We start from the raw sequence: 24,630 nt of genomic DNA on the forward strand, positions 1-24,630 counted from the left end.
TTTCCGTTGTGTTTGTGAGTGTGTGCGTGTGCGCGTGTGTGTGTGGCTAAATAGATTGTGTGGGGAAGCTTTCTGAGGTCAATACGAAAGCTCATCTTTGTGTGGGAGAACGTGAACAAGGAGCTCTTCACACAGCCAATGCTCATAAACAGTGTCAGTGGAGCATTAACATTACAATGGTCGGGGGCTGCAGAGGGCTTGTCTCACGCCCAGTCTGAGTCTGTCTGCTTGCTATGTGTACTGAACTTCCACTTTTGGATTCCCTGCCGATGATTCCTCCCAGTGATTTGGGTAGGCCAATTTTAAGTGGCTGGTAATACTGTATACGTCTTCTGTATCATTTTTAAGATTAGAGATCATGAAATTGATTGATTTCCATACTGTGGGCTGGGATATGATGGAATGCAATGTATACACATTTTTTAAAAATGCAAACATTTTCATCATGTTCAATCGAAAAACTGCCTTGTTGGCTTCCTTCCTTCCTTCCTTCCTTCCTTCCTTCCTTCCTTCCTTCCTTCCTTCCTTCCTTCCTTCCTTCCTTCCTTCCTTCCTTCCTTCCTTCCTACACAAATACTATTCCAGTACCAGTGGGTAAAATATTATTTACTTCAACCTCAATACAAACATTTCAAATGTTTGACACACAAACTGGCCTTTATGGCAGCAATTAACAACAAATATCTGCCAAATTGTTTAACCGCTGTTGTATCAACCCACTAAAATCTTTTTGTTAACGTTTGGTTTTCCTATGCATAATGTAGTTTATGACTTGTTCTCGAATAATTTAAACATTACGCGAACGTCAACGTGTTCCAAAAATGTCAGTTTGTACGTCTGTCTTTGACGTCATTACGGGGCGCTGTGGGTTGACAGGTAGTTTCTTCTCCAGCCAATCATAGTTTCACAAACGCCTCCCTTCCTTCTTTGACAGTTCCAGTAGCCAATCGGAGTGCGCGCCTTTATTTGTTACAGATCCAAGCCAATCAAATCACGTCTGGGCGGTGCTCAGGCCAGGAACTTTCCCCAGCACAGTTTACAATCTGCCCAGTTCGATCGGCAACGGGAGCGGGAAGAAGAAAGCTGAGAGCCCGAAGGCAGTAGCCCCCCACCACCGCCGGCCCAGGTTACCATCTTGCACCGGGAGAGACAACAGAGAGCCGCCGCCGGCAGAAGCCATTACCAACAGTAGTAACCATGAGCAGCGAGGGCGAGGTACAGCAACAACAGCCGCAGCAGCCTGCTGTCGACGTGGAGAGTCCATCCAGCCCGGTAGTCGCAGCTTCCGCGGGGGATAAGAAGGTCATCGGTAAGATTACGTACGGAAATGAGCTCATTTAGCCACGGTGTCTGGGTAGCCTCCAAATCGCAGGTGGATTTCTAACAGCACCTAAAAACTTGAATAAATTACATTCATGGTAGAAATCGCGAATCAGTGCCGGTGATAGAAGTGTGCTAGCATGTGAGTAGAAGTTTGAAATGGCAATAGGAGTTAAATCCTTGCACGATTTAAACAATCCTGGTCACATTTTAGTTTGATTCAAATTCTTTTTGAATTTGGGGGGAGAATTTAATTTTTCGAAAATGCGGTAACCAGGTAGTCCTTGGTACAGTTGGCCTTCTAACGGCCGTCCACTCGTGCCACGTTACTGGCCGGCCGTTACAAATCGACCGCTCCTTTTCTTACTGTCATTTTGAATAGGCTTCACGTTGCAATAATTTATCCGCCGTAACAATAAGCCGTACTGTAACCAGCCGTGACCGTCGCCACCGCAGATGAGCTAATGCTAACTGATTTGGCGTCCCTTTGTTCGCAGTAAAGCCTCCGGTTCCCGTGCCGGTTGTTTTCCCCCATAAACCAGTTTCGGCGCTAATCTAAAATCAAAGCACGACAGGATTGACGGGCGTCCAGTTCACTACAATACGCGACACAATCTAGAATTAAGATCGAATTCCACTGCCACTTGCGGCCTTCGTCAGAGAAATCCACTCTCGGCTGACTAGCAAGCTAGCGTTAGCTTAGCTTGGCTATTTTCACGGTTGAAGGGGACGCCCAAAATGTCGGCCGAAGCCTTATTCCACTTGTTGCCCTTTCTGTTCGCCGGCGACTCGTATCAGTCGAATCGGTTGTTTTGGCTGTGTTCATATAGTTTGCCGTCACGTAAGATGCGTTGGTTGGAGCTTTTTGGCCCCGTTTCAACCACATGGTTGTGAGGCATTAGGCTAGCTAGCTATGCTAACATGTCACCGCGCGACATCACCACGTGCAATGCGCGTTGTGGCTTAAAGTGGGCCACTACATTGTAAAGGTATATACTCTTCACAATTTAAGTTAGATAGGGACATTTTACACGCACAAACCGTAAGATACATATTTATTACAAGTACAATTTGCAGTAGTTCTCAAATGTTGTCAAACTGGGACCCGCATTGTCCCGCTGAAGCCAAGTCATGACCCACTTTACATGTTCCAAGTGCGTATCAGAGAACCGCATTTACAACATGATGGACTTGATTTCATGAACAAAAAATAATTACATTATTGTAAAATTAACTGCGACAATTTCATTAAGCCAATCCACATTTCAATTATATTTTGGTCATTTATTGACGTATGCCTGTCGAAATCGCCCAAGTTTAGGCAAGTCCAACTTGACATGCGAGATAAATATTTCACGTCCTCGGTTTACTACATTGTTCAAGTCTAACAACGTAACCAGAATTGACTCGAGCGCACATTGTGTTCTGTATTTTGCAACTAACCTATGCTAAATACAGCAGTAACGTCATATGGTAAATATTAGTGTAAAATACTCGGTGGCAACAAATATAGTAACAGTAAGTGCTAATTCTATTTTGTGCCACATTACCATATTTTAAGCTTTTCCACACTTTGAATGTGCGGGCTGTCGTAGTTCATAGTATGGGGGGGGGGGATTTTTTAAAAATGATATATTTAAAATAAAATGTTTTTTTTATGGTTTTAAATGTTGCCATTAAGAGAATATATTTACAAAGTATTTGTAGTCACTCAGGATGCTTTGTTGTGCCATTCATAACCTTAAACATTCTGTCAATTTTATTTTACAACCTGTCTGTGCCCCACCCATAATGGACCCTCGACCCACTTATGCATGCAAACCACCCAGTGGAGAATCACTAACGTAGAAGTCCGTGATACTGCTAGTTTTACTCGCATTAACAATTTAATAGTCTTAAGTAACTTCTAATTGTAATATGATGTAAAAAACCATAGGAGGGCCATGTTGGTCCGGATTGTCTCTAGTGCAGCTTGTCGAGTGCAGCTGGCACAGGGGCACCCCTGAAGTCTAAAAAGAGTGTGGCAGTTGGCAGTTAAATATAACTTCTAGGCAAGCATGGTGAAGTTATTTGATGCTATTGCTGTCTCCCCTCAGTTAAGGCCTTGGGTGGGTGTGATTAACATGTAAAAATGTGGGTTGCAAAACTGTTTGGTTCCTATGTAACAATTTTCATTATGACCAAGCCACTACTACTGGACAGCTGCATCACTTCTCACTATCCACTCCATGACCATTTTTTGCATTGTATGATGTTTTGCTGCAACCATTTGGTGTAACATGTCATTGTTTATCCTCATACAAGAGAAATCTACAAGCATTTTTGCCAGTATTAAAGTTAAAGCTGGTTGTTGATGAGATATTTCTGCAAGTTAAGGCCGGTTTCATTTCATTTCCTCTCACTAAGTGGTGGCAGCCAAAAAGCAAAAATAATGATCATAACAACAGAAATGGGCATAATAGTGACTTGGGAATAATTTAAGATACAAATAGCCTTTTAGAACAGGAAGTAATGAACGTTTATAACGGTGCAATGTTGTCTCACTTGGCAGCCACAAAAGTCCTGGGTACAGTGAAATGGTTCAACGTCAGGAACGGATATGGTTTCATCAATAGGTAAGTGGACCCCGGTCTCGCCTTCCTCCCCACCTGTTCCTCTTAAGAGAACCTTTAAGTGTGTTTGAAGGGACATGCGCAATCCTATTATAGCTTTGATTTGCTTGCAGTTTGTCTGCTGCTCACCGTGGTGTTCGTGCACCACTTAATTAATCCTCACACTTTAGCAGCAATCTGTTCACTGGCTGACCGACTGGTTCGGTCTGCATTGTGTCACTAACAAGATGTGATCTTCTTTGCCCAGGAACGACACTAAAGAGGACGTTTTTGTACACCAGGTAAGTTTAAGGAACTTATTTTTTTTGTGAACAGTATAAGGCAGTGGTGGGCAATTAATTTTTACGAGGGGCCACATGAAAAACCTGAGTTGTGTCAGAGGGCCACACCTACGATAACTTAAACCTGCTCAATTTTCTTCCATTGTAGAATGCCATAAATTATTTATTTTAAATAGTTGGTACTGGTAATTAGAATACAATTATTCTGTTTATGTTTATATTAAGCTATGAGAAATTGTGGTGTAATGGTCAAATAAAAAAACAATTATTAATCAGTACAATTTATTCTTAACTTCTTTAACTTTTCCTCAAATGACAAAGCCGCTCCATCTCTGGATGTGAAGTTTGATAAAACGTCCTTGTTGGGCTTGCAGTTTTGCTAGCAATGCATCAGCCTCTGATGCGCCCTGTTTATCAGACACATGTATTTTTTTCTCATGCTTGGTCGTGTAGTGGCGACTCAAATTATATTCTTTAAACACAGTGACCTGTGTACCACAAATCAGGCACATGGCTTTACCTTTCATTTCTGTAAAGAAATACTTGGCTGTCCATGTCTTGTTGAAAACACGGCGCTCCTTGTCAACTTTTCTTTTCTTCGCGTTAGCACACCTTTTGAGGGCAGCATTACTTCGCGCTGTTCACCTACACGCACAGCTCACATGCACGCACGCTACACGGAAGTGCGACGCTTTTTAAAGTAAAAGCAAAACAGTTGTATTGTACGCACGACACAAATTTTTTTTTTTATAATTACGATTGGCCTCATGCGGGCCAGACAGGGACGCACAGCGGGCCGGATGTGGCCCGCGGGCCGTAATTTGCCCAGGTTTGGTATAAGGGCAATTTGACCCCAGGTCGTTCTAATTTAAATAAAGTTTTCAATTGAGAATTTATTTAATTAAAAAAAAGAACGGGCTCAAATTATCACCAACATATATCTGACACTGACAATATTTATAACAATACTGCCTTGTGAGTTTGAAAACAAAGTCATGTTTATATTTATATATATTTGCTTGTACGAGCACTATAAAATACAACAAAACAATGAGGGTTTGCATGTTGTTCAAAATAACATTTATTTGTTAACATTTTCCTTATCTTGCAAGTGATTCATTAATGTTGACTTAACCACAGTGAAATATAAAACTAACAAGTGGAAATGCATAACCAGTACATGTCTTACTGCTTTGAATGGGTGCACGCTTACTTTGCGTGAAGTTCTTATCAGTCCTTAGTTAAGGTCCTATGCTGTCCTTATCAAATAGTTGGGCGGGTGCACAGCTGGTGGATGTGATTCACAAAGATTGTGATGTTTGACTAAGATCCCAAATAGCAAATGCCAAATTGTACAAACACTCCAACAGATTGCATGCATGGTTGGTAACAGGTGTGAACATGCTGTGTTTGAAACAGGGCTTTGGATGGGTCTAATTGTTTTCATCCTAAAAAAAATTAAGAGCATCACAAGTACAAAATGCAATTTGAAGTCATGTAATTAAAAGTGTTGGTGGAAGAGACACTTTAACACCTTAACGAGTTACAGAAAATAACTTATTTATTCTGATAATTTGGGGGTAGCACCCACAAGCCATCTTTTGTTGAATCCGACTTGTCCTGAGTGCATGTCCGGCCTGTATGTTATGGCATGGAAAAATCTGGGACCGTACACCTCCAGCAACAATTGCCACAGTGCAATGTAATGACTCAGATTTGTTTGCATTTTTGTAATCTGATTTCTGATTTACCAATTTATGTTTACACCACACTTGTTTGGAAGAATATTTGTGACGTGAATGCCTAAATGACTGCAAGGTGATGTTAGCAACTAATTGAAGTAGTTGATCTCTTTTATAGTCATTCTTTTATTTGCTTTAATTTTAGTGTAGAAAAACATTGAAAGATGACCTTGAAAAAAAAAATCACATTGATAATATTGCCATTATATTATTTTTCCAAATATTTCAGTCCTACTCATTTGTCAAGGTAATCCTTAGATATACATCTCTTCATTTTACTTTTAATTTGAAATTTCAGACAGCCATCAAAAAGAACAACCCGAGAAAATACCTTCGCAGTGTTGGTGATGGAGAAACTGTGGAATTTGATGTAGTTGAGGGAGAGAAGGTGAGTGTGTCATTATAATCATCTGATTTGCGCCAAAACTTGTGCCTGTTTCTTAATGTGTGATTCTATGGGCACCAGGGGGCAGAGGCGGCGAATGTCACCGGCCCAGGGGGCACCGCGGTCCAGGGAAGCAAGTACGCCGCTGACAGGAACCGCTTCAGACGCTACCCCCGAAGGAGGGGTCCACCCCGCGGCGGAGAATATCCAGAGAACTACCAGAGTGACGGAGAGGGCGAGCCGGGAGCCGGAGGCCGCGAAGGCAAAGGCAGCCGGGAAGGTGGAGAGAGCGCCCCTGAGGGAGACTCGCAGCAACAGCCGCGTAGACCCGCCTATCCTGGCAGACGGCGCTACCCTCCATACTTTGTACGTAGACACTTTGGTCCAGTCCCCGTACACCGCCGCACCACGTGAAGAGAAGATGACTGAGGTCTGCTGTCACATAGCTATGATCCTGTAGCAGGCGCTCTGTTTCTCATGACCCAGTCCGAACTTGTTCTTAGTAAAAACACTCTTGTGGTTGTGAACCAAAATAAATATTGGTGAATTGGGGTTTGACCTAAATAAACACTCCCATATCACAGCTTCAGCCTTAAACCTTCAAGCTGGACATCAAGCGTCGATCACGCCTCACACCTTGACAAGTGTCACCTTGCATTCGATCAATCTCGGTTCATTTGTTTTCAGGCCGGTGAGGGCGATGAGAACCAGGGGGGTCCGGACCAGGGAAACAAACCCGCCAGGCAGAACTACTACAGAGGCTTCCGGCCAAGGTAAACAGTTTGCAGCTGATAGTGGCCAAGCAGCATGTGATGTCGGAGTAGTAAACTCAACAGGCGCGTGCAACACAATCTTTGTTTCTGCGGAACCCGTGAGACACACTTAAGAGTCACGGGACAGCTGTGAACCCCAACATATTTGCTGTTTGCAAGTTACAAATTTCCCTATTCACATTTAATAGAAAAGTAGTAATTGGTGTTAGTGAAGTATCCTAAAGTGATACATCTTGACTGAGAGATAAAAGGCCCAAATCTCATTCATAGCAGGGGTCCACCCCGTCCCAGACCGGTGCGGGACGGTGAGGAGGACAAGGAGAATCAGGGCGGAGAAGCGGGTCCCAACCAGCAGCCCCGCCAGCGGCGCTACCGGCGCAATGTCAACTACCGCCGCCGACCACGCCCACCGACCGGCGGAAAACCCGGCCAGGACACCAAGGAGGCCAAGGCGGAAGGCGATGCCTCCGTAGAGAAAACGGCCGCTCCCGAGGCCCAGCAGGGTGGGGCTGAGTAGGGAGACACCTGCCCACCGGCACCTACCATCTTTTACCATCGTCCGGGTGAGCGTTTTTGAATTTGCAAGTCATTGATGGCATGATGCCGATGAGCAGAGCACTAAATTGCAACTTTACCCTCTCTCCCTGCAGTTTTTTTGTCAACAAGAAACATCCAACAAGATCAGAGCAATAAAGATTTGACTTGATGACCGTCACAAGCTTGCACCATGCATTTGAACAGATTACCACTGATTGCCTGCAGGTTCTATGCAGACTCGTTTTTTTCCTCTTTACGTGACAGCTACAACACATTTTGGGGAAACGGCACGTTTTTCTAAATCTGTCCTAAGTTTTTACACCAAATGGTTTTTTCAAGAAAAAAAAATGCGAATGAGTGAAATTTGATATTTGGTCAGTTTGACATTTTTAAATAACTTTTTATCTATTCAAACATTTTAAAGTGCAAGCTCAAATAAAAGTTCAAAAACCAGGGACAAAAGAGTGATTGTTTTATTTATTGGATGCAGGCAACCAAAAGCTAGGTAAAAGGTTTCACAAATGTATGCAAGGCTGATAACTAAAGGCTGCTCGAGTTCATTTGTAAGTGAACAATATGACACTATTTCATGTGCATCACATGACATTACACAGTATTCAGCTATATCCAACAGGGCAAACGTATGTGCTCAAGGCCTACATTTGATCTGTAATTTGGTGATGAGGCACCCTGGAAGTTTATTCTAATTAATTTCTCCCTATTGTATTTAACCAATGACTATATATAATCTATTTTAAAATTAAAAAAGAAAATTGTACTGATCCCATTTCTAAATTTAATGTAACTACAATAACTACATACTGTATATACATTTTTATTTCACTCTAAATTTGACGGTAATTTTAGCAGGGACAGTTCAGTAAAATTAATGCAACAAATAACCAATTCTGATCAAATTGAGACATCGTTAAAAAATTAAGAGAATAAAATTTGGCAAATCACGTTCAACCTATATATTGAATGCACTAAAAAGGCAAGCTATTTAATGCTCAAGCTTTTTTTTTTTTTTTTTTTTTTTTTTTTTTAGAAAATCACAACTTAAAATTTGATGGGTACTTGATTGAAAAAAGCTGCGACGGTCATTTTTAAGCAGTGTTATATCACCCTTTGCTTTAGCAACATTCAATAGACGTTTGGGAACTGAAGACAATAACTGCTAAAGCTTTATAAAGAATTTATTTCCATTCTTGCTTGAAGTACAGCTTCAAATGTTCAACAGTCCGGCGTCTCCGTCATTTTTTTACACTTGGTCAGTCATAGGTTGAACATGAATCATTATATTCTGCCTTAATGATTAACATGTCCCAATTTCGCTGGCATTGGTTTTGTATCAGAACTGATGATTTAATGTGAATCCTCTGGAGAGCTGAGCTCTATGGTGCCAGAGACATATAGTGGCCACCCCTGAGCTAGCTCTTGCAACGATAATAGCGCACGTAATCTTCAAGATATCGGATTCAAGTTCCTCTGGAGGTGAAGCGAGGATGTACATTCCTAGAAATGCACAAATATTCGCAACCTTTCTCACATCAGCAAATAACTGGTCTTTTAAACAAAGGCTTAATTGCTGTCACAAAAGGTAAATAATGGTCATGGAAATACGAATTGTGAGTCCTGGTTAACCTACGTACAGTACATCTGGGAAGCCTCGTTTAATGTACGGTGTAGTTTTGGCTCGTGAGTGAACGATTCGTTCAAAAGAACGATTTTATTTTCAGTGAACGAGTGAAGTGATTCGTTCTTTTTCAGTTCATATGATTTCAACCAGTAGGTGACGGTAATGCGCATTGAAGCTGGTGCCACCTCGCTGTAAAACAAAACGAAGAAGATAATGACGTAACTTCCCGTTCACGAACTGAACGGATCTGTGAGTGAACGAGTCAGTGAGTGAGTGATTTGCATTTCCAGTTCATCGCGAGACCGAATCAGCGAGGGAACGAATCCTGATTTACCCGTTCGCGAACGAGTTAATGGCTGAACTGCCTTCCTGTGCATCAACGGATCAGTTAGTGAACGTGTTGCGTCTCCTGGCGTAAACTATGTAAGCCAGAATGTAAGGAGAGAAAGAACCACTCACTGAAACACCACTTCTTTTGTGCACGTTTTCTCCAAGCTAACGGCTAACTTTATTGCATGAAGGGATGCGCCGTTATGCAACAACCGGGAGATTATGCTTCTCTTTGGGTAATCTTGATTTTATAACACTTATAGTAGTTTTTAAATAATGTGTATGCATATATACGCCTAAATATTGTTATCCAATATATCTACTGAAATTTCAGATTAGATTGCTGGTTTGAAATTTACTTTTAATATTATTATTTTAAATAAACATTTATGTTAAAACTTGTCTGGTGTTTTAGTCCTTGTTTTCATATTTGCCAATTAAAACAAAAATCAGACATTTGGTTAACTGCTTTATATGACAATATGTGTTTTATGTTGTTACATGTTGGTGTCCCCCAAAATAAATGTCGGCATAACGGATTTTTTTCCCCAACCTTTTATTCAAACACAAACATTCGGTATAATAACATCATCAACTACAATACAACAAATACAAAATTAAAACATCAATGTCGGCATAACGTGTGTCGGCTGGCATAGCAGCAACGCTGTCTGTCACTCACTCGTGAATCTTTGCGAACAAACCTGAAAATGGCGGTGTACCAAATAGAGTGTCCGAATGACGTCACAGACCAAACAGCCAATCAGAAAGTGGGGGTGAGGGCGGGTGTGGCACTTTTCACTTTCATTTAAGCTTTGACCATGATTTTTCCCTGATGAATTGGCCTGTTATTAGGGACACCTGAAAATGGCGGTGTACCTAATGGAGTGTCCGAGTGACGTCACATATCAGCCAATCAGAAAGTGGGGGTGAGGGCGGGTGTGGCATTTTTCACTTTCCGTGAAGCTTTGAACATGATTTTTCCCTAATGAAGTGGCCTGTGATTAGGTACGCCTGAAAATGGCGGTGTACCTAATAAAGTGTCCAAATGACGTCACAGATCAAACAACCAATCAGAAAGTGGGGGTGAGGGCTGGTGTGACACTTTTCACTTTCAGTTAAGGTTTGACCATGATTTTTCCCTAATGAAGTGGCCTGTGATTAGGTACGCCTGAAAATGGCGGTATACCTAATGGATGTCTGAATGACGTCACAGATCAAACAGCCAATCAGGAAGTAAATCTACATTCTGGCTTACATAGTTCACACTAGGAGACGCAACACGTTCACTAACTGATTCGTTGATGCACGGGAAGGCAGTTCACCCATTAACTCGTTCGCGAACGGGAAAGTCAGGATTCGTTCCCTCACTGATCCATTCTCGCGATGAACTGGAAATGCAAATCACTCACTCACTGACTCGTTCACTCACAGATCCGTTCAGTTGGTGAACGGGAAATGCAAATCACGACTCGTTCGTGAACGGGAAGTTACGTCGTTTTCTTCTTGGTTTTGTTTTACGGCGTGGTGGCACCAGCTTCAATGCGCATTACCGACACCTACTGGTTGAAGTCATATGAACTGAAAAAAGAACAAATCACTTTGAAAAGTGATTCGTTCGCTGTCGTTCACTGAAACAATTTGTTCAACGATTCTTTTGAACGAATCTTTTGCGTGAACTGATTCTAAAGATTCAGTTCACTTAAAAGAACTGGAATGCAAATCACTAGTACAGTGGTGCCTTGTTGAGGTATGAGCAGTGAATTGTCTGATTAATTTTAGTTTTTGCTTTGAATTGTGAGCCCAAATGAGAAAATCGCTTTTTGGTGGCGGTGAACTCATCTGAATTAGGATATGCAGCAGTTTGGCAAATGAACAGAGAGAGGGCCTTTCAAGCTGTTTAATACACTCGACGTTTACTCTCAAATTACAATTTGTGTATTTAAAATAAAAAAAAAAAAAGACAAAGCATTCACACATAAGAACACCTCCGTTAGCTTAATGCTAATGGATCAATCACCATGCTTTTTATGAATTTTTTTTAACTACTTACAAAAATTGGCACGTATAGGACATCACACAAAACAACAAAAACTGGAATGATTAATGATGATTGTTTTAAATTACAGTCATTGTCACAGAATTAATTTGTAGTATCTCTAGGCACATCCTTATTCCAAAACGAAATAAAAATAACCCACACACCCTGTAATGACATGGTTTTGGTCAAAAAGAGAATGAGTTATCTTTTTTTTAATTGCCATAAATTTTCAGTCTTGTTATGCTTAAATACAGGTTGTTTAGTGTGGAAATTTGATTAAAAAATGAATCCATTTTGGAATTAGACTTCAATAAAATGTAGACAAAGTGAAGTGCTGTACATCTTCATGAATCTAATCGGCTTAGGCTGTACCTCCCATTTTCCCTCAAATGTCAATTCTTCAGCCTTACCAAGGCACACTTAGTACGTTGCTGAGGTTGGTGTTGCCTCACACCTCTATTCTCTCCTCAAACATTGGTCTCTTTGCGGAGGCGCTTCATTCGCTGCATGTTGTTCTCCATGGCCGTGGGATCAGTGATCTCCGTGGCGCAGCTGGCTGGAAACCAGCCTCTCTCGCCGTCGCGCATCCGCTCCCCGTAGTACCAGCCTAGTAGGAGCACACAGCCTTTTAGAAAAGGGGATGCACTGTAGAGTAAAACAACAACAACAAATGGGATTCCCTTACCCTCCTCCTTCCTCTGAACGATGACAAGCTCGGCTTGCTTCAGGCCCAGCTCATCAGGCTCCTTGGGCATGTAGGCTTTGGTGGCCTCGCACTGGGGCAGACCTAAAACGCAATCCCAGCATGCATTCACTGCTGTTATGTCCGGCCGAGCATATTCCAAATGACTTTGGGTCAAAGGATTAGCACAATTAATATTGGCAATCAGTCCTTTTGTCCTGAAGTAATGTTCTCATCTCAATTTACAAAAAAATCCTTAGAAAGAAAATCTTGCTGTAAAAGATATAACTGAATTTATCTCCGCAAACATGACAGTCTGTAAAGCAGTTAAATTTAATATACTGGGATTAAAACTTGGATCCCAAATGTGCACGATTAAAACAATGTTAAACCAGCACACATTGATCTGAAATGCAAATGATGTTTTCTGCACACCATTCTAGAATAAATAGACCTACCAAGTCAGAACATATGAAAGCTACAGTGGTGGTGCTTAAAAAAAAATAGTATGAATTTGTCCCTCTTACCATCTTTGCAGGAGAAAAGCTCCGTCTGCTTGTGTTCGGTGAGAGCGACTATCCAACGGGCCCGGTCAACCCTTGGTAACAATGCAAACAAAAAAGCAATTTAAAGAAAAACACTTAATGCAAAGGTGAAAACTGAACCAGAGCTGGAAAAAAAAAAAGCCTATTTTGACTAGCAAGTAAGGAGTAGAAAGTACAGATCTTCAGTTTTCAAATGGAGGGAGTTAAAGTAAAAAAACTTTGTCAGAAAATTAAATACACAAGAAAGCATAGATGCGGCGAAAGGAAAAAAAATACTGTTGTGGTTTTTCTATTGTATTCCCACTAGGGGGAGCCAGAGCCAAAGCATTCCAATCAATCTTCATGAATTGGACACTTGGCCACATCATGCGTTATTTATAAAATTCACCAGTTACATCAGTGAGTCCAAATCATTAGGAACCGCTTTCAACTGATCCAGTACAGTTGTACACCACTGCAAACTACAAGCACAATATTGAATTTAGCATAGCATCAAGCTAAACTCAATATCGTCATTGTGAAAGCAGCATATTTGATATCATTATAATGTTGATATCACCATTAAATATAATCAGATCCAAGTAAAAGGTGCTGCTTTAATTCAGCCAGTTTGACAATTTGTCTGCTGTAAGAAGTCTCTGGACTCCAAAATTTTGGGATGGCCTGCATGCAACAACACCATGGAGGAATATACCTGGACTCGGCCACGAGTGTGGTGCGCTCTGGTCGCCCCTCACTGTTCTTGCTCATGAGCAGCTTGAAGGACAGATACTGGCTGTTCTTGGAGGGTGGCGACGCCTGACCGTCCGATTCCTCGCTGACCTCTACCTCTAAATTATCCAGAGTGGCGTAGTCCATCACCAGAAAACTCTCCTCGCTGAAGGATCAAACCAACACAAGCACACAGGCAAATACGGTTCACCTTAGTTCTTAATATTACGTTACACATTCCTTCGCTGCCCTCCCAAAGCATTAGCAAGTACCATAAAAAACATCTCTCCTGTCTGGGGAGACATTGTTTGGTTTCTTCGCGAGTCAAAACACAAAGCTGAAATTGCTATCAGGCTGACTGGCTGAATGCAAAGCTGAAGAATGTCAAGTATGCGGGGACCACGTCCATGTTCCTCAACCTCCTCTGTTCCCTGACAGTCAGGAGCTCAATTGTCTTACAGTCCTCTGGAAATGACCAGAAGTCTCAATCATCCTGTCCTTCGCACTTTAATATCAACTTTAAAAATATAGATTTACATTTGTACACACAAGACCCTTGTTAGCAGTACTAGGATTGAGCATTTAGATTGATTCAAATTGCACTCTTGAATGGCACTGGACCCAAGATGATTCCAATTTAGATGGGGATAGCTGATTTAGATCATGCACGGTTACCCCCAAAATTAAAGTCACATCAATTACATTAAATTAGTAGATTTGACAACAAGCACCCCCTTGGCAATGCACTGGTGACACCTCTTGTATCGTTTGCGTTGCAATGGAGTTAACATGCTGACTGACCTCTTCTTCTTGGTGACAATGAGTACGTCATTGAAGAGAAACAAGTAGTTGCTCCTGTTGCTGAACGCTCTCCAGATGCTGAGCTCTTCAGCACAGACAGCCAGCTCGCCACGTTTCTTCAGCCAGCGTGATGACGACACCAGTGGAAATGGCTGCGGGGAACACAAGGGGGTACATCTCAATGTCCAGTAGGAGGTCACACTTACTTTGTGGCCTAAAATGAGCTTTTATACACTCACAATGTAACCATCGATATTGTAGCCACAATTGATTTCCCCTTGAATTACATTTTCAAACAAACAAAATTGTGTTAAATATGAATTTAACATTGCTGTAAGTGGGGAAATAAAAAGTCAGAGCCAAAGTTTCTATTGTATGAAAACGACTTATCTACACATGCTGACGCTAAATCTTGCCCAGATGTGCCGCAAGTTTTTTCTCTTCAAGGAAAAGGTCGATGAGGAGAGAAAAACCTCTGAAACCACACCCAAGATTTTCATGAGCCTAAGGCCCGAGTCTGACTTTCAGTATATAGACAGAGAGCCAAGATGAACGGACGCTCCGAAAAAGAAACCAAGACAAATCTAACCTTGATTTTACCAAATTCCATCTGTTTCTGAATGGTGTACATCTGTTCCGTCCTCTCCATTCGCCGCGCACCGTCATTGCAGCTGTTGACCAGCTGTTGAATGTTGCAATCAGAAGGCAAATTTTCAGGACACCAGACCGCAGAGATGCCGAGTCGGCGCACACGGCGAGCCTAGCTACCTTGCTGATGGCGTGCAGTGCCCAGACTGCAGCAAAGTACTCGGCAGATTTGTCAGGGGTCTTCTGGCAAATTGTCTGAGACCCAGAACAAAAACAATGTGATGATGATAATCTTTTGTTATAAGAATTTTTTTGTCAAAGGTCAGACTAACATCCATCAGAAGTGGCAGTCTGGTAACCCGTTGCATGGGGAGGATGAGAAACGAGATCATCGGGAGGCCCCCGCACTCGCTGCTCTCTTCAATTTGCTTCAGTGTGTCCTTAAAGGCACCATTGCTACTCCTAAAAGATGGTCAAAAAAAGACACTTTTAAGTCAACATTGTCACCAAGACAAAAAAGACTTTGCTGGCTCACTTACAAGAGCTTCTGCAGCGTTCTCTGCTGGAAGGTCTCGTTGGAACAGTAGACGATGTATGGATCAAAATGATGGGCGGCATGGTTCTGAACAATGTCGCTAATGTCCCGGATCACAGGGGTGTCAGAGTGACGTCGCTCAAGATCCTCAAAAAAGCTGGAAAAATATATGGTAATAATCTCATTCAATAAAATGTAAAGAACTAAACAGTTTGTTCATCATTCATTATTTGTAATTAATGGTGTTGGCGTCTTGTGATGTGCGCACCTTGGCCACACGAGGCAGTGCAATACAGCCATATAAATATACACAAAGTAAATTGTCTCAACTGCTCAGTAAGATGCAGTCACACTATTCTAAATAAATAAATAAATAAATAAATACAATACAATGAATAAATAAATAAATGAAATTAAGCGCCACAGTCAAAGCGCATTTGTCAAAAAACTTGCTAGTCGATTTCATTGATATTTGAAAATTGGCGAAAATCGTCTCTGTTATATCTTCCAAACACACCCCACCGCCCCTCAAAACAAGAATTGGCAAAACAAACAAAACCAAAACAGCCAACTTTAGCCAAGAATAAAGATCAAACGACACCACGCAGACCAGGACAAAAGGACACAGAAAAATGTGGATCATTATTTGCTCTTGTAGTGCACCTTCTCTCCTATTCAAAAACTACTTAAGGCTTTCAAGCCCCCCCTCCCCCCAACTCACTGCATTGAAGCATTTGTTCGCACGCTTTGTAATGCAGCACATTATCACTTTAAAGCCCAAAAATACCACGCAGAGCAGTAAGGCGGCAAAACCTGTTTGCCAAGCGTGTTTTAACATGTTGATGGGGCCTACAAGATACTTAAGCCATGCATAAGGGGTGGGGGGCTGAAAATTTGAGTCATTTCTAAAACTGCACTGCACATAGCAACAAATGTATGAATGAATAACACACATAAGGTATAAGGGCATGAGTATTGTTCCCACCGTTTGCTGATTTGGTGGATAACCGAGATGTTGGAGAAGAGGTGATGGTGCTCTGTGGCTGTCATGGTCTTCCTCAGAGCGTCACTCTCCTTAAAATGTCGCACCAGGATGCCCAGGCTGTGCAGGTACGAGTGTTCCGACGTGATTATTTCAAAGATTGCCTGTTAAATGGATTTAATCAAGAAGTATCACCAACAACAGTTTCAACTGAAGCAGTCAACACTGAAGGCAAATCGCATTAGCGCGATTGAAACACTGATTTCTTTGGGGTACCGATGCTGCTGAAGATAAGAATGTAACATTCTGCCTGGCGGCAGAAGAAAAGGGCGTTGCTGCGGAAACTTGGCTCAAGTTGAAGAGATACAATAAAGACCCACGAGGTTACTTGAGGCATAAAAGTGGGAAGCGGCCACGTAACAAACAGCCTGGCTAGGTGCGGCTTTGCTCAGGGAGTAGAGTGCAAATAGGGTGGACACAAAATGAAAGCAATAACAAAACAGGTACAATGAAATCTCTGCTTTCGATTACTTCACACGCGTCAGAATTTTCAAAATACCTTAACTGGATGTCGACCCGACTTCGAAATTTCAATGGACATTGTATTTATGAGGTTGCGCTCTCTTGGTGTGAGCAGTCCTGATCAGCGTTTCATTATGGTTACCTAGTGCTAGGCGGGGAATGACAAAAAATGCTCAGTTGGCTTTGAGTTTGGGTGCAACATCACTAAGGCCTGCTGTACACTGAGCCAACGCTGACTGAACTGAAGCTCAGTCTCATAATTCTGGGGCGATTCAAAGTTCATCAACAAACGTAGCGTAGTGTTCGTAGTGGTCCCTAACCAGCTTAATTTGGGTTTGGAATATATAGTTACATTGGTCTATAATCAATTAAAACAGAGTAGCATGTTTCTGCGCACATATCAACAACTGGGATACTTACCTCCTGTCTTTTTCTCTCTTGAGGTGAGATCATGTTCAGTATGCCAGTTTCCTTCACCTTCAAGGAGGAGGAATACAAATGATTTAAATGCAGTTGTCAGGTGTCTCAAATAAAATCAAAATACAAGAGATTGTCTGTCCAACTCAGTCCCCTCCCCCCTTCCGAATCACTATTTCCACATGTTAGCATGGCTGTGGGCCGAGGCCTACCTGTGGCAGTTGGCTCCAAGTGAGCTGCGCAGGCCTGTAGCTCTTCACCACGATGCTCTGATCCTCCACCGGAGCTTCTACCACCACAAAGTCGTCCAGCAGCTCATCCTGGTTGGTGGAGTGCAAGCCCCGCTCTCGGATCTCCTGGTAGAGGCATGGCGTTGCTGGGGGGCAAACCCACATGTTAATCATTTTGGGGTTCTGAGGTCTGGAAAAGTTTGCAGGTCAACAATTTGGCTGTATGATTTCACGACCAAATGTGGAGAAAAATCACTGCAGGTCAACTCTGCATGTAAAATACGAGGTTTGTTACTTAAGAACACTGAATGAATGATCGGGACAGCTTTTTCTTCGCGTCAACATACGGTGACGAGTGGCTGAGCCGCTGAGGCTGCAGGACGTTACAATTCAATAATAAGCATCCAACAATGCCACATTCAGAATGCAGAGTGCGTTCCGAGTTCAGGCCATTCTTTTCTAAGAGAGCTGAAATCTGCCAAGACATCTACAATTTAATCCCGGTGGCTCAGCAAGTCTTCATGTAACACGTTTCTATTGTCCACTGTATTTAAAAACATTTTTTTGAGTGTTTTAGCCACTTTTAGCGATTTGGAGTGTGACTCATTCATACCGTCTTTAAATGATCCGCGCTGGTTACGGTTCCGCTTCCTCCCTAGTGTTCTCTGCCAGGACAACAACAGAACAGATTATCACAAAAGAATACACGCTACATACATTTTTTTCAGTTTGCTTTATCCTGATAGCTCACTCAATATTATGTTCCACAATTTATTTCGCTCTTGTAGAAGCTAAATGTGGACTTCCTCAAAAGAGAACATAATGTGGGAGATTCAAAACAGTTGAACAGACAAGGCATCATCTCCATGACTCACAAAGAGCATGACTGAAGCTAAAGCGGAGTTTCCACTAAACACTGCTGGAAAGTTCAAGCGTTTCCATTTTGGTATCAACAACAAAACATTTCTCATCTCCCTATTGTTGCGGTGCAGTTTGTCAATTGTTCGAGAGAGCATTAACACTTAAAGTGAAAGTCCAGTCAAAAAGAATATGAAATAATATCTTATATGTAAGCCCAGCCGGCCTCAATTTACATTTATCCAGAAGAGATGAACAAGCGCAAGCTCTACCTTCCTCCCGGGGCTGCGACCTGCACTCGGACTGGGTGCTCTGCCTTCTTTCACAGGTTTTAGTGTGTTTCCAGCTCCTTTTGCCCTTGCCATGGCCTCAATGTCCAAACTGGTCACTGCCGCTCTGTAGGACTTGTTTCTGCGGTTCCTCCTCAAAGCGAAGCCGTCGCCATCGCTATCGTAGTCTTCCCAGCCCACATTGGGCCCCTGAGTCGAGTGTCGGATACGGGATCCGTGATTGGAATTCTCTAGTCCCACAGGGAAAGTCACCACGGTAGTGTGGTGACGGTTTTTGGGCCGGCTGGCCACGGCTAGATTCTTGGGAATGATCTGCTGGGTGCCAAGCTTCAGCGCTGCTGCACTTTGGGTGCTCAAAATCAGTTGCTGGGGCACCACCAGCCTGTTGAGGTCTTCCTCATGGGTTATGGGTGCCTCGGGCCGGACAGTGGGGGAGCTTTGTGACTGGTAGCATTCATCACCGGGTTCAGATATATGGAGTTCTGTGGAAAAGTGGCTTTCCAGAATTAGAGGGACCCGGTCACCCGCACAGCCATCTGACTGGGTGTGAGACATGGCGTCTTGCCTCGGTCACCTTGGCCCAGTCCGCTCACCTCTTAAGCACCTACAACATTAGAAGGTTCTGTAAAAGAGTTGAGAAAACAAGAGTATGTTTACAAACCCTCACAAACAGACTTACGTGAGAATCAGAAACAATTTTTGAAGGTGGTGAATGTTGCATTCTCATCAGGTTTAGTAGAAGCTTGCAAATGTTCACTAAACATTCGGCAGACATTCGTGTGTATTTTTCTTGTTGCGACAATAAAGAAAACGACAACTAAGGAAGCAACATCCACTGCCTTCAAAAACACTCAATTGTTCGCCGCTAAATGAATTTTGAATTAAGTTATGGAAAATATTAATTGACATAACCATCAAGTTAATCAATTATTTCAAAAGTCAAGCAGCATTATTTCTTTAACAGTGGATATGATGCGGTAAACAACCGAAATAATGCAGCTGCAAAAGTGTGCGCAACTCTTATAACTGCTATGTGCGACAGTGCACACCCGATAGCATTAAATTGTCTCTGATGAATCCAAATAAAGTATACCTGTTGTACTAGGCTTTTCCTGAAATTTATTTTTGCCGTATCATAGTATTACAGTACAAACACTATTCTCTTTTAGAACATAGAGGTCAGAAAAGTCTCGAAAATACAAACATAAAAAATATTTGTCCAAGCCATTATATAAAGTGAGACTCAAAAAATGAATCGTTTGACGGGTCATTACGCATGTATTTCGTTTCAATTGAAGTCTAATAAATGTAACTACCGGAAATACTACATTTAAGATAGTTTAATGTCAAAAGAAATAAAAAAAAAGTCCAGGATAATTAAAAAATACTAAAAGGGCTATTTAGGAGTGAGTATTATCATTATTATTATTATTATTTTGGGTGATATTTACTGTACTACTTATTTGCAGCGCTGAAAAGTTAAAGGCACGCTCTCCGAGTAACGTCGACATACAACGCTTACTTATTACATATCCATGCAAAACTATGCAAACATTTGAATCAGTTCATTCCATATGCAAAACATACAAGTGTTTACATATTTAATACTCCGGCACGGTAATTTGAATGAGTTTCCTTCCACACAGTTATCGTAGAGACGCATTTGAGTGGGAGGAAAAAATGTCTGCCTCACATTCCCTTAGTTGTTTATGGCCAGATGACATGCAACAAAGCATGCGAGGCTGCAAGATGACACAGCGATCTTACCTGAGCGAGGTGAACTTTCAAAAGTCCCGACGATCAAAAAAAATGAAGAGAGATAGAAACCTCAACTGCGTCCGCTGCTGAGTCGACGCATTCGTGTCACATATCTGTGCTTAAATTGCCACTTCCTGCTTTGGGATAGTGGTGACGTCATCGGTACAGGTGAGCGTCCACCAATGACATAAAGTGCAGAAGGGCTGCTCAATATTTACCAACTTTTTTTCACCCTTTAAAAATAATATTTATACTTCTTCTGGAAGCCAATTTTAATATTTCCTAAATGTAGTTTATAAATGTATATGTCGAGATTAAATAATTTTGCAAGTATTATGCAGTCTTTTAATCTGTTTACGCTTTTATTCTTCCCCAGGTTTGTTGGTTTATAGATTTCGTAACTTCCAACAGGCCGTGAGCGCATTCTAGTGGCCATTAGTTTACCCTACAGGACAATAAGAACGCACTCTAACCATCATCGTTGCAAATTTATTTCTACCTAAAGGTGAGCTCAACCCCCCCCCCCCACTCTCTCTCTTTAGGCTGTGAAAACATCCCTTTCTTTTTGTTTAGGTGGTGTAGCAAGCACGCAACCTACACCACATCACTGAGAGGTTACCCATTTCTTTTCGACCTTTTAAATTCTGCTCAATGAAATGAATCACCCACCTCTTGCCCTTTCAGTCAACAAAAGCACAGTGCGACCCTTTTTTTTTTTGCAATTTCGATTTATTTCCTTTGATTTTAACAGTCTGAAAACATAATCATGCTTTCTGGTATTAGACAGCATTCCATCCAATCAAGGCTGAGATCCAATATGCAAACACTGACAGTATCATGATCAGAGAAGGTGACTATGTACAGGGTTTATATGCATAGAAAAATCAAATGGCGAATACATCATTTTAAATTTCAACATCATATGGCAGCTGATGAGTCCGTAATTATTTCCAAATGATGATAACATAAGGTGTGCACTGCAAGCTTCATTAAATGATTACTCTCTCTACTGTAAACATTTATACGATATAGCTTTTCCGAGAGCGTTTAAAAATTAATTTACTGTATGTACATAACATACTATATTTATACACCTGCATATTAATGACGACTACAAGCTTTGCTTATATTTACTTTGTCATTCACTCTATACTAAATATTCAGCAGTTTGATTATTACCTTAAAGATATTTTCTTGCTGCAGAAAAAAACATTAAATTTCATAAAATGATGGTAATAATAATCCTCATTCGGCGAGTGATAAATATACTTGTGCAGTACTCAATGTGTTGACAAACTGCATGTTGTAAAAATGAACTAGACTTTATCCAAATAACCTGCAGTGTTTAAGTAATATTATGTGTGTTTATTTGTTAGTGTAACAGGATAACTGGGACCTAGGTTAAATATATTTATTCCATTACATCCTGCTTAAGCAAATTACGCAACAATGCACACATTCATGATCACAATAGCAGTAACCAATAGAAAAATGAATTATGATCAACGTAGCCTTTAATTTTTCCAGTGCTGATTTAGAACAATTTTAACATGCATTTGATTTTGCTGAAATGTACACATCCACAAAATGTGAAAGAATGACAACTGTGGCGCTTCTATGACCATCATACAAAAATGTCTTCATACCATAGATTAATTGATTAGTATGTCAATGGTGTTACATAACGGCGAGTGCGTGGACTGTACAAAGCAGATATCTCTTAACTCCTTCCCATGGCAACATTGCTAAGCTTTTTTTTTTGTCACTCGCCGTTTGTATGACAACATCTAAGAGAAACACATTGAATTAGCGGTAAAGCAAACAATTAAGGACACATGCAGTTTAAAGAAAAGGTCTTGCGTGAGGGCAAACTTTGCATGCCGAAGCTATACTACTGCTTAAAGTTTGTGTCCATGAGACTTTTAACGAGGACTAAGGCGAGCCACAGGCCTCGCCTGCATCAGTTCCGTGTCTGGATGATGAGAGACAAAGACGTGACATCGTCGGGAGTGGTGTTGAGCTGCTCCCGCAGAGGGCACAGACAAGCATAAGGGTTGAGAAAAGCAATCAGTGAAGGAAGGCCTTGGGAATTGTGGCTGAGTTGGTGATGGGAAGGGGCCCATGAGCGGAAGAGAAAGCGGGAAGGCCAGGTCACTGTTTGGCTATGTCCCCTTTCTTGAGGATGATCTGTCGTTGCCAAGGGGCAAGTTTAGATTCGTCGTAACCCAGGATCCTTAGTCGCTCCTGCTCGGTCTTCTGCTCTACCTCCTTGGCCTGTTTGGCCTCCTCCTCTGCTTTCCTAAATGCATTCAGGAAGGCAAAGGTTGAATTTGTTTTAAAAACACATACCGTTTCTTGTAAATATTTCTTTTAGACAACAAAGGACACAGCAATATATACGCGGGGGGGATGTTGCAGGTTATACTCGTGGTCTATTACGGCTGTCTAATATTTATACTTTTGGGTTTTAATATAGGCATGCTGCTAAAAGTAAATGTATTATCTGAGCTAAAGGATACTATGAGAAATATTTCTAAGCATAAAGTTGTTATTTTTTGTGTTCTAATGAGCACAAGTGTGGCTTATACTTTTCCTCACACATTCTCACTGCCTAAGGCAGGGGTGCTCAAACTTTTTCAGCTTACGAGCTACTTTTAAAATGACCAAGTCACAAAGATCTTCCCACTACAATAAATAAATAAATAAATAAATAAATAAATAAATAAATAAATAAATAAATAAATAAATAATATAGTGCGTGTATTTTTGTAACGCACTTAGAAAATGACATTGTGAGAAAAAAGTCCAACTCCCATTCCGTAAGAAAGTGATACGTTTTTGGCTTCTTGGTCCAGCAACCCCACTCATTTTTTGATGGTCATAAAGTTTCTTTTGTTTAAAAGAAAAAAGCGAGTGCGTGCGTTGATTAGCTTATAAACTTTGGCGGTTTGTGTGTGCGCGGCCGTTAAACATGCTGCGGTGAGGGGTTGTAGTCACTGTGATTGCCTCCCGACAGGCCTACCTGTATGTCAATCAAGCGATGGGCTGGATTCTAGCATACAGTAATTTTTTTTTTTTTTAACGTCATGCGATCAACCAGTAGTAGCTTGGCGATCGACTGGTCGATCGCGATTGACGTATTGAGCACCCCTGGCCTAAGGGATATAAAAATGTAAATGGCACCACCTAGCAGCGTAAACTGACACGGCAGTTAGTAAATTGATTCACTAGTTCCATCCAAGTGCATATATATATACATATATTTAAATGGATACATCACATAGATATTCTATAGAGCATTCCTAATTGTGCGAATTTGTTTAATACCAATTAATCAAAGTGCTCAGAGTTACAGGCAATCTATTGCGAGTTGTCACAAAAGGCACAATTTTAAAGATCGTGTGTGTATACATATAAGAAAGCAGTTATTTTTCTTACCTTTTTTGTTCCCTGTCACATCAGGAGGACATAAGGACAAGAGGAAAAGGTGTAAACATCAAAAAGAATTTTGCAGGGTACCAAACAGTACAAGGATACATTGTGATTTCCTAATCAGGTCACATAAACATTAAATTCCAAATTGATATAATTTGTTTAGCGCTGAGAAAAGTCTTTAAGTAATAATTGCACCGCATTCAAAATTATTATGCAAATGCAGCATAATAATTTTCAAGTCATCAACTGTTAGAGAATAATTTCAAAGGTTTTAAACAAAACTCCAAATGATAATAATATTTTTCATTAAAAAAAGAAAAAAAGATTGGATTACATAGATTAGATAAAACTTCATAGTTCCCCAACAGAGCTATGTTAGTCACCTCTCTTCGTCCATTTTCTTCTTCATCATGTCTCTCCTCCAGGCGGGCATGGAGGCCAGGCGCGCTGCTTCCTCATCCGCCTGCCAAGATCAGCAGAATGACAAATAATGTGTGAGTACATCCTTGTGTCGCCCCCGTGCACGCATGCTCTCTGTCGCTTAGCCCCATTCAATAAATGTTCCCTTTTTTGTGAGGACAAGGAGTAGAAACGCAATTGAGTTCTGTTGCTGGGG

The 24,630-nt window shown here is 41.4% G+C and overlaps 3 protein-coding genes across 5 annotated transcripts in view; 1 reads left to right on the top strand and 2 right to left on the bottom strand.

Annotated features, from left to right (window-relative positions):
• Positions 1-1,030: 1,030 nt before the first annotated feature.
• Positions 1,031-8,112, top strand: ybx1 (Y box binding protein 1). 2 transcript variants are annotated; one of them, XM_088368890.1, is made up of 8 exons: positions 1,031-1,309; positions 3,872-3,935; positions 4,180-4,213; positions 6,254-6,343; positions 6,422-6,706; positions 7,028-7,113; positions 7,384-7,676; positions 7,764-8,112. In XM_088368890.1, the coding sequence occupies exons 1-7, from the start codon at positions 1,198-1,200 to the stop codon at positions 7,628-7,630; spliced, it is 918 nt and encodes a 305-aa protein (XP_088225016.1). In that variant the 5' UTR covers positions 1,031-1,197; the 3' UTR covers positions 7,631-7,676; positions 7,764-8,112. The 2 variants fall into 2 exon arrangements, with proteins under 2 accessions (XP_088225016.1, XP_088225018.1); XM_088368892.1 differs by having other exon boundaries at positions 7,387-7,676.
• A 3,393-nt stretch (positions 8,113-11,505) lies between these two features.
• arhgef16 (Rho guanine nucleotide exchange factor 16) lies at positions 11,506-20,747 on the bottom strand. The gene is made up of 15 exons (XM_088369570.1): positions 20,589-20,747; positions 18,804-19,443; positions 18,287-18,338; positions 17,656-17,819; positions 17,447-17,503; positions 16,508-16,668; positions 15,527-15,679; positions 15,320-15,449; positions 15,168-15,242; positions 14,989-15,081; positions 14,400-14,551; positions 13,582-13,764; positions 12,870-12,940; positions 12,346-12,447; positions 11,506-12,267 (listed from the first exon to the last, which is right to left on the bottom strand). Exons 2-15 carry the CDS (start codon positions 19,374-19,376, stop codon positions 12,128-12,130), a joined length of 2,106 nt encoding a protein of 701 aa, XP_088225696.1. The 5' UTR covers positions 19,377-19,443; positions 20,589-20,747; the 3' UTR covers positions 11,506-12,127.
• Positions 20,748-21,976: 1,229 nt separating this feature from the next.
• The window catches only part of espn (espin), a 30,094-nt gene continuing 27,440 nt past the window's right edge, over positions 21,977-24,630 (bottom strand). For both annotated transcript variants that reach the window (XM_088368673.1, XM_088368674.1), the window contains 3 exons: positions 24,398-24,477; positions 24,018-24,038; positions 21,977-22,878 (listed from right to left, as the gene is read on the bottom strand). In XM_088368673.1, the coding sequence (XP_088224799.1) occupies positions 22,731-22,878; positions 24,018-24,038; positions 24,398-24,477 (249 nt within the window). In that variant the 3' untranslated portion in view covers positions 21,977-22,730. The remainder of the gene's footprint in view (positions 22,879-24,017; positions 24,039-24,397; positions 24,478-24,630) is intronic.

Source organism: Syngnathus floridae, chromosome 2 (assembly GCF_059516105.1).
Source record: "Syngnathus floridae isolate MCC-2025c chromosome 2, RoL_Sflo_1.0, whole genome shotgun sequence".
In the NCBI taxonomy this organism is placed as follows: domain Eukaryota; kingdom Metazoa; phylum Chordata; class Actinopteri; order Syngnathiformes; family Syngnathidae; genus Syngnathus; species Syngnathus floridae.

What these genes read in the sequence shown, in the direction of transcription:
- arhgef16 (XM_088369570.1), bottom strand. Translation starts at nt 19,376, where the DNA reads ATGTCTCACACCCAGTCAGATGGCTGTGCGGGTGACCGGGTCCCTCTA. An exon ending in CACTGCACGCCATCAGCAAG is followed by an intron (nt 15,082 to 15,167) that starts GTAGCTAGGCTC and finishes AACATTCAACAG; the next exon opens with CTGGTCAACAGCTGCAATGA. An exon ending in ACACTCGTGGCCGAGTCCAG is followed by an intron (nt 12,941 to 13,581) that starts GTATATTCCTCC and finishes ATTGTTACCAAG; the next exon opens with GGTTGACCGGGCCCGTTGGA.
- ybx1 (XM_088368890.1), top strand. Translation starts at nt 1,198, where the DNA reads ATGAGCAGCGAGGGCGAGGTACAGCAACAACAGCCGCAGCAGCCTGCT. An exon ending in ATGTAGTTGAGGGAGAGAAG is followed by an intron (nt 6,344 to 6,421) that starts GTGAGTGTGTCA and finishes TATGGGCACCAG; the next exon opens with GGGGCAGAGGCGGCGAATGT. An exon ending in TACAGAGGCTTCCGGCCAAG is followed by an intron (nt 7,114 to 7,383) that starts GTAAACAGTTTG and finishes TCTCATTCATAG; the next exon opens with CAGGGGTCCACCCCGTCCCA.